Genomic DNA, 9,449 nt, shown 5'->3' with positions numbered 1-9,449 from the left:
CGATTTTTATTTGTTTTCGATTTTCCTAATTGCATCGATTTGCTGCCACATTGTTTCAGCATCTCTCCCTGAATCGTGAAGTTTCATTTTAAGCTAATGTTTCTCCTCAGTCATTGATGATCCTTCCACCATGTTGTTGTTGACGCTGCAGAGATTGTGCACATGCTCCAGTACAATTTGATTCGGTCAAACCACACTAGCTGTCATTCAGATTCCATGGCCACAGCTTTGGGGGGAGGACATGTACTGTGGTAAAAACACCTTACAACAAACACACATGCCATTTTCTGTTCACGTCACTGGTACACGTTTTGTTTCCCTTTGTAAAAAACGATCCAGGTCAAGATATTCTCTTTTTTCCCAACTCCACTACACGGTCCTTACTAAAAAGGTGAATAAGGAAGCTGTATATTAGTATGTGTGACTTGTACTAATAAAACATTCAGGTTTGAACAGTTCTTCGACAAGATTCAGAGTGTAGCAAGGCAGCAGCAAATGTAACCACTGTTGGACACGATTCTCAGCATTTGTAAATCATGTTATTTGCAAATCCACATCTGCACAAAAAACTATGCATGGAAGAGAAAAGCTCTAAATCTCTAACAAAAAAAATAGGGAAATCGTATTTGCAGCCTTTATCCCGAGCAAACCAACGCTTTTCTATTCATCTGCAGCTAAATTACTATGGGTTTAGGTTGTTTTGTTTTTTTGCATCGTCTTTTTGATTTTTCCAACGCTACACCGGCTATATAAGCACTGCAGCACAGCTAACAAAACCAGTGTGCAACACTTTGTGACCCCCTTTGTAAAATGCTCAACAGCAACATTTTAAGCAGCGAATATATCAAATGGCTGCCACAAACAGTCAGGTAGCAAAGCGTTCTCTTGGTGACAGTGGGATTAGTGCTGCAGGTTTTCTCTCAGGACCCGAGGAGTCGGGGCTGCGGCTTGAGTAACTGGATTACAGGCCTTTTTCTCATTTCAAAGGGTTGTGAACTCAGCAGAGGTCTTGCATGATGAAATCAAAGTGGCAGCTGAAATAGACGGGAGAAAAACAACAGGAGTTTCTTGAAAGTCTCCTGGCATCGGCCAAGCAGCTAATGAGAGAGATGCAAAATCAATGATCTTTGCTTTGGCGTGTCACCGGCGTCTCCTTCGAAATGGCACGAATTCAGAGAGCGATCCCCACGTGAGGAGCGAGGATGAGAGCATCCTCTGCAGAAATAACTTACAACACCGAGAACACATTCCAAGTGAGAATCACTAGAAGCAACACGCTTCTTTTATAACTACCTTTTAAACAAATGTGCGCCTAAGCTACGGCAGGAGCGCAGAGGGGAGTCGAGGTGGAGCCCATTCCATCGAATACCCTGTGGTAACTTTAGGGGATTATTTCCAAATCCTTTCAAATGAACTTTCCATCTCAGTGCCTCCTCCTCCGTCTCAGCCATTCCAACTGTCCAACCGTTTCTACATCACTCTCTGCACAACCTTGCACGGAGCCAAGACCAAAACAAATGCCTGTGAGAAATATGGTCAGCACACATCAGGAGTGTGGAGCTCCCCTTCAAGGCCTGAATATTAGGAATATGGTTTAGTGTAAAAAATAGTCGAGATACAGAAAAAAATTTTAATTTTTTGGACCTTACATACCATGTTTAGAAAGACTAAAATCACAACAACATATATGTTCAAGCCTCAAGTCCTCAGAGAACACACTGAAACACAGACGCATTTCAGACTCTTTGTTTTGATTGAGGCTTTTTTTTTTAAAGTAAAACAGGTTCAAGCTGAATAGGTTCCATATAGGTTTTCCATTTACCTCTCCTCAAAAAAACACCAGCCCAACCAATGCCAGGACTTAAGTGAAAACACTGCGAGGAAAAGTAGGGCTAAGGTCAAATATTCCATGTTGTTAAATATCCATAAGAGTAATAGAGAAGTCATGCGAATATGGAAACTTATTCAGCTTACACTGTCGAATAAATGTAGAGGAAGGGTGGAAAAGAAAAGAAAGTAATAGTAAAATAAATGAATAGAATAAATAAATAAGTACTATCAGGATTATAAGAGATCCCATTACAAGCATTGAACCTCCAGCGTCAGTGGTTGAGAGAGCTGCAGCTTTGTAAACACTGTGCTGTGATATGCATGGGGTGAAGGGGTGAAGTGATCTGCATGGGGTGAAGTGTGGGCCGTTTTGTTCGGGAGGCCAAAGAAACAGAGCTTGGAAGTGAAGTGAACTCACTGAAGCAAAGTTGATGGCAGAGATACCTTACACACACGCTCAAAGAGCTGGAACACAAACAGCCACAGTTTGTAAATGAAACCCACAACCCCCCCCCCCCCCCCACCCAACACACACACACACACACACACACACACACACACACACACACACACACACACACAGAGGAGAGAGGAGGGCATTTCAGCAGCTTGTTGTCAAAATCAGCTGTGATAACTTTTCACTTTTTGGAGGTTCTGTTTGTGGCTGCTGCATTTATTCAATTTGAACTAAAATAACACTTGATGCTTTAAACCCCCAACAAGAAATTTGCCATGTGAGCACAACAACACAATCAAATGTATTCAAGCACTCATTGTACACCACTTCAATTTTATGACAAGCAGGCCAGTTTTGTGAGATTTTTTGCGCCTCATTCATCCATTCACACACCGTGCATTATTATAGCCTAATCATCGCATGCTGCGCTTTTTCTAAGTGCTGAAAACTGCCTGAACAAATGTGAGAGGCAAAAGAAAGACAAGGAAAAGGAGGAGGAAGAGGAGGAGGAGGAGGGGAGGACAGAGTGGGCTACAGAACTATTCTCCTTCTGCTGGAAAGCTTCATGCACGGCAGACCGCATACCGACACTGTAAGAAAGGTATTTTATTTAGGAGCCAGGATCTGGGGATATTCTTTTTGCAATAAGTATATACAGCGTAGCTTCAGTTTCATGTAACTTCTGTGCTGCAATGTTTAAGCTGTAAAAACATGGGCAAAGTGACTTTTTTGTATCAAGGTTGTATTCCTATTTTTTTTTTTTTTGCAATTTCTTGAAGCAAAAGTACTAAAATAAACTGATGCAGGTAGAAAAAGATAGTTTAACAAAAACACAGGGGATGTTAACTGAGGATTCGAGGTAAAACAACCCTCGCCAAGCCTGTCATTTGTTTTCTTCTTCTTCTTTTCTTGCAGTGGAGGGTTGAGACCCAAGCGGCAGCAGATCGTTCCCACATGCTTCCCCGCCGCTCGGCTCTCCAGAGGTGTCAAGCCAGCCTGAAAGAATGAAGTGCCTCCCTATTGTGCTACCCAACTATTATGTGCTTAACATTTCCATGACAAAGATGCCACTCGACTTCTCCTCCATCCATTCAGCTGGAGGGCTGTTGTCCCCCCTCTAATAAAACATTTTGCAGCAAATCATTGATTTAAAGCACCCGAAGTCGAGCAGAGGGAGGGCTGGCATGATCTGCATGTCTTGAAAATAATACTTCTACAAATAACAATTATAAACACATACTTTCAGTAGAAGCTGCAGGCATCGGTATTTAACTAAGAGACGGAATAAATACAACTTGTAGCGTGCTGCATGTAATTGAAGCCAAATAAAGGAATAATCCGTAATTTAAATTAAAAACAAAGTTGTCCAAGGAGGATTTAAATATGTCGTTACTCCTACTATGACAGGTCTGTAAATAAATACATGGAGTGACAACTATATTTCTGATGCAGTAAAAGGTTTGTTTACATTAGTAATGTTTGTAAACACTGAAGTAATACAGTAATATTTTTTTATTATTCTGAACGGAGAGACACTCAAACTCCCAATTTCCCATCTATTATTCAAATTATTAAATTACACGTAAATATAATAAGGTATATAATAATAAAATGTAAAAAACAAAAACAAAAACATTAACAGTCCATGACTGTAAATTGTGATATCTGAGTGCAGAGACTGTGGGTGGGGGGAGGGGGGAGAAAGGTGACAGCTGCTTCTGACAACAGCCAGGTAAATCAACACCATGCAGGTCATTAGGTTATCAGCCGGCAGAGGAGGCCGGCCTGCGTTTGAAATGAGCCTGTATCTATCAGACTGTAGTTACAGAAACAGGAGTGTAAGAGTTTGTTACACTGCTGTATTTGACATGATGGAGGTGAAAAAAAGAGTAAAAATCATGTCAGACGACAATAATGTTAATGTAATAATGTTTAAATGAATGAATTAGTTATTTCCGTTTTATCTACATGAGCAGCAGGATGAATAAACTGTATAGTATTAACTTTTAAACCAAACTAAGGAGCATAACCAACATACAGCACTATAAATAGTCTATTATAGAACAGAAGATACTGTCATTTCATTCACAGCTGATCTTAACCACTGTGCAAAGCTTAGTGGGATTTAAGAACTAAAAATAAGAGTGTGTAAAATAAAGATTCACACACATGTCAGATTTACATTATGTTTATTACCTAACCAAACTGTATGCATTAAGCAAGTTACTCCACACTGGTGTAACTTAAAGGGGAGAAAGAGTATTCTGAGAATTTAAAAGAAGAAGAAGAAGCATAAACTGATGCTTTTCTGTCAGCCAACGGATTTTCACTGATACTGTCAGTGTCTTTGCTTTTCATAACTGATATCATAACAGTATTTTTGATCATGCTTATTATAACAAAACAGGACTGTTTACACAACCCCACATTAAATTAGCAATATATTGTGTTTTAAAAGGTTTTTGAACTCATTAAAAACCATATTACTATTTTTGAATGAAGGCACAGCATCAGGGAAGTAACGTGGCAAAGATCAACAAATAACTCACAGTCAAGAAAGTTATCTTCAAGTTTCCTTTATGCCTTCTATAAAAGTATATCATTGAGGCAATCATACAGTGGATTTAGACATTTCTTTCTCTAGGCCATACACAGTGAATAAATCATCTCATAGCCTAAAACATAGAGGATTCTCTGGGGAAAAAAAATCTATATAGGCTATACACATATATACAATGTACATTATCTTTGAAGAGAATACAGTCTAAATAACTTCCCTTTAAAGCTGGAATTCTCAGTCTTTTATTCACATGATGGACATTTGGATGTAACTAGGTGGCATGTAATAAATTACTGTTTCACTTTAACTCCTAATCTATTTACAAGTTCATAGATTCCAGCATTAAATACTTGTAAATCAGATAGCTTGGTGCCCAATTGCAACAGTCTATCATACAAAAATAGTTCATATCTTTAAAAAAAAGAAAAAAAGAAAAGAAAGATTGGCAGTGCACAGCATATACTGATCAAGCGTTGCATTGTTACCAAAACAAACCAACTGTGACTCTATCATGACAACTTTACTATCAGTCTGTGACTGTGAAAAAGTAGACACTCCTGTTTAGCTCATCACATAAGCAAAGCATCTGGAGAGCAGAGGGGTGGTGTGATTTGAGAGCTCGGACAGTTTAAAACATCTTTCCGGGTTCATTTGCATAGAAAATATCCTGATTTGATATCCTTCAGCGTCTACAGCTCTTAATTCAAACGAGGCCTGCGGCCAAAACACCCTTTCCTTTTAGTCTTTGATGCTCTAACCTTTCACAATAGTTGCAGGTCAATGAGTGACAAAAGTTTAGATTGCCTTTTATCTGAACAATAGTCGGGGCAGATTATGAACCTGGGGATTAAATGAGGGGCAACAGAGCCAAAATGGATGCCAGCAGGGTCAAAACACAGCGGGCCGTTGGAGCAGAGGCTCCGTTCTCCGGCTCGTCCGGATAGTACAGATCCAACGTGTCTTCATCGGACTCTTGATCCTGGTCGTTGCCGCTGCTCTCGTACCTCTCGGTGGACTCGAAGCACAGCGCCTTCATGCTGCTCTTGACGAACTCACAAATGGCCCTCTCCGTCCCGTCGCACATACAAGTGTCCAGCTGCTGACCCTTGGGTATTTTACGCATATTGGCTATCACATTCCGGCAGGCGTTCGTGCAGACCGCCCCGCTGAAAAGTTTCCCGCAGTGGTTCAAATAATCGTGCATAGCGGAGTTGCACTGCTGGTCCCTCTCGCACTGGCGCCGGGCTTCCGTGCAGCCGGTGCTGGTAGTCCTGGGCAGGCAGGGCTCGATGGCCCGTTTGGTGCTGGTGCACACCACGTCGTGGGCGCAGCTGCAGTCCTCCAGCGCCGGCCCGTTTTTGGTCAGATTGAGCTGGACGAGCGAGGAGATGCAGTGGCTGGGACACTTCTTCCTCTCCCCGCTCAACACGGGGCCACATGCGCGCGTGTAGTGTTCATATGCGTAATTGCAATCGGGCTCGGCTTGGCAGTTCATGATTGCTTGCCAGCATATCAGCCGCCGACCGTGGGACGGCGAGGCCACGGAGAAGTAGCCAAAAAACAAAAGCACACAACTGAGAGTGGAGACAGACCTACAGACGCTCCGTGCCAGTGCGCCAGGGGCTGCCATTCTTCTGGCTTCAAGAGACCGTAAAACTCACAGCAGTGTCATATGTAAAACTTCTACACTACTTCCACGGAGAGTGTCTTCACTGGAGACTGTTATTTATTCCGAGGCAGATGGTGTGTGATAGGCCCGTGTGTGGGCGTTCAACAGGCTGGCAGTGCACTGTGTAATCCCGGCTCCATACACCCGTCAGCGCTGATCCATTTGAGCCGGATACTTGAGCGAACCTCCCGTTATCCATACATGATTGGGGCGAACACTAAAATAGAAACTCGGGAGATTAAGAAAAGAGATGTTCTCCATAAGTTGGGAAGAGTTTCTGCAGCGGCTTATTCCATCGCAGTGATTCAGAGTTCGTGCAACAAAACTGTCTCCAGCTCAGCGATCCCCTGTTGCCTACTCTCTCCTCGCGGGTTTCCACCTAAAACCGAAGCCGGACAAGTCCAGAGAGCCCTTCGGGGGACCGCGCTGGATCATTTAGCAGTCCTTCTGCGCACGGGAGTGCAAACAAATCGTGCATGAGGAAAAACAACAACCCTTATGGGTCGCAAAGTGGTCCTCTACTCTCTCCCCCTTTGAGCATTTGTCTTTCTGTTCCTCGGCCCCCTCTCCACACATTAGCGAGGTGCCTCTCATTGGTTGGGCCACTTGTTGTGGGTTTCTACGTAGTGATGGGCGGGAGTTTAGGGTGGGAGGAAGATGGTCTTGAGAAATACTAGGTGAGGATGGATGAATGTGTTGGAGAGTAAATTGAATGGGGAGAGCAGTTCTCCCTCTTTAGTACAAGGGAAACTGATTTTCACCACGTTTTATGAGCCTAAAAATAATCATTCATAAAAAGGTACAAAAAAGTTTCTCATAATGGAGTTTTAATAGGAAACACATGTTTTCTTATCAAAATATTGTTATGGATGGATGGAGTAGTCTATTGAATAAAGTGTCGTTTTTCCCTTCACAGCTTTGGGTTCATAATGTTTAATTTACAATACAACCTGCTTTACAATAAAAGCCATATAGGTCTACTTAAATGGCTTCTGACTTATTACACTACTGTTTTTTTTTTAAAGTAAATTAGTGAAGTAGTTAATGAACTGTTGTTAAGCCAATGCACTTTTTACAGCCCACAAACAAAGCCACAGTGTTGATTTTACCCCTGAGACAATGAGGAGACAGAGGAGGAAGGAGATGCAACAGGAGATAGATAGGCTAATGGATAATGACACTGTGACTATGCTGCTGTTCAATAATAATTTGAACTCCCCAACTTCATGCTAATGTTGTGTGCAGCAACCTCAATGATAATTTAATCATCCACATCCTATTGACTCTTCTTCAGCAGAGCAGCTGAGTACAAATTAGCTGTGGTGTAAGAGGGCACTCAGTGAACATCATTAACTATAATCTCTCATTAAGGCGAACTTCTCACATATTATTGCACTACATCTCACACTGTCAGGTGTTAAGCTGGTGTGAATCAGAGCTCGAGCACTTTTATTTTGCTTAACATGTGACATGAATCGTAACCAGAGTCGTCGCAGGCTACTGATACCAGTTAAACCTGCGCGACTTACCTGTCTGTGTCACTTAGGGATTTTTTCCATCTCCATTATTATCTCTCAGTGTGAAATACCTGTCAAGATGTTGCACAGTGCCATAAGGAATAAATGTGGGCAGACAGAAAGTGAAGCCAGTTTTTCTCCTTGCCTGCCATCAGTCATAACATCTTACATCTTTGCAGTCTGGTCAGTTGTGGATATTTGTGGTAAAAATTGGAAACCTCTGCTTCTTCTGTGACGGATTTCTCAATTCATGATTGATGAATAATTCTGAAAGAAAGATTAGATGTCTGTGGCTCCTCTTTTCTGAGGGATGGATACCAAAATCTAAAGTTTACTGCTGTTACCTCCGTTATGTTTTCACCCATGTCTGTTTGTTTATTCATCAGCAAGATTACTCGAAAAGTATTCAACCGATCACACCAACCTCGGTGGCATGGGAAACGGGCGGATGCAGGAATTTTTTGATCCCTTTCTTTAACATTGGATATAGGGCATCTTTTGACACTTTCGTGAATTTTTTTAGGTAATAATGTTTGGATCATGATGTCAAAAATCCGACATATTTATCTGTGAGTTTGTACAATTTGTTGCAGATCCAGATGATAATCCAGATCCAGATCCTTCCACCAGAGAAGAAAAAGGTATAAACTCTACTGATACTATTCTAGTTTTGTAGAGTGTTTAAAATATTTCTATCAAACATCATGCTATTAGTTATGAATGGATATAAGCAAAATATGTCAGTTTTAATGTGTATTATTTACATGCTATTATTAAAGTGAATGACTTCTATGTTGGTGGTGATTCACACTTCAGTTTCCACTTGTGCATGAATGGTGACTGGTTTTAGGAGAGAGTTTTTGCATGTTTACTGGTATTGACTGGACTACAGCAATGACAACAACACACAACAGGACTGCAACTAGCAATTACATTTCATTAACGGTTTATCTGCTGAGGATTTTCTTGATTAATCAATACATTTTTTTGGTCAATAAAATGTCAGAGAATTGTGAAAACTACCCATCATAGTTTCCCAAAGACAAGTCGGCATATTCATGTGTCCTGAAAAACCCAAAACCCAAAGATATTCAGACTGCTCTCGTAGGAGACACCAGTAAGTCTTCACATTTCAGAGGCTGAAACAAGAGATTTTATGGACTTTCTTTTGTCTCGAACAATCATCAGATTTGTTCCAACAAATATTTTCTGTCCTTTTGTTTTTGTTTCAACAACATTTCTCATGTAAACGTCCTGACTCAAAGAGACAAGTTGAGCTTAAGGTTCACAGACATTCGCTGGTTCTCATCACTGCTGCCAACATTAATCTGCTACCATAAAAACACACTACAAATATAGTATGAAAAAACTAAATTGCAGACAAGGTTGCTGGAGGGGAAAGTCAAAATTGTAAGA

General features: G+C 41.2%; 1 protein-coding gene across 1 annotated transcript; it reads right to left on the bottom strand.

Moving 5' to 3' along the window:
* Positions 1-4,459: 4,459 nt before the first annotated feature.
* Positions 4,460-7,079, bottom strand: gas1a (growth arrest-specific 1a). Its single transcript, XM_056377375.1, has one exon. It carries the CDS (start codon positions 6,475-6,477, stop codon positions 5,695-5,697), a length of 783 nt encoding a protein of 260 aa, XP_056233350.1. The 5' UTR covers positions 6,478-7,079; the 3' UTR covers positions 4,460-5,694.
* Between the last annotated feature and the right edge of the window lie 2,370 nt (positions 7,080-9,449).

Source organism: Seriola aureovittata, chromosome 5 (genome assembly GCF_021018895.1).
Source record: "Seriola aureovittata isolate HTS-2021-v1 ecotype China chromosome 5, ASM2101889v1, whole genome shotgun sequence".
NCBI lineage: Eukaryota > Metazoa > Chordata > Actinopteri > Carangiformes > Carangidae > Seriola > Seriola aureovittata.
The sequence above is the reverse complement of the archived record's forward strand: the minus strand, read 5'-3'. Positions and strand labels throughout refer to the sequence as shown.

Excerpts from the sequence above, each read along its gene's own strand:
- gas1a (XM_056377375.1), bottom strand. The coding sequence starts at position 6,477 with ATGGCAGCCCCTGGCGCACTGGCACGGAGCGTCTGTAGGTCTGTCTCC.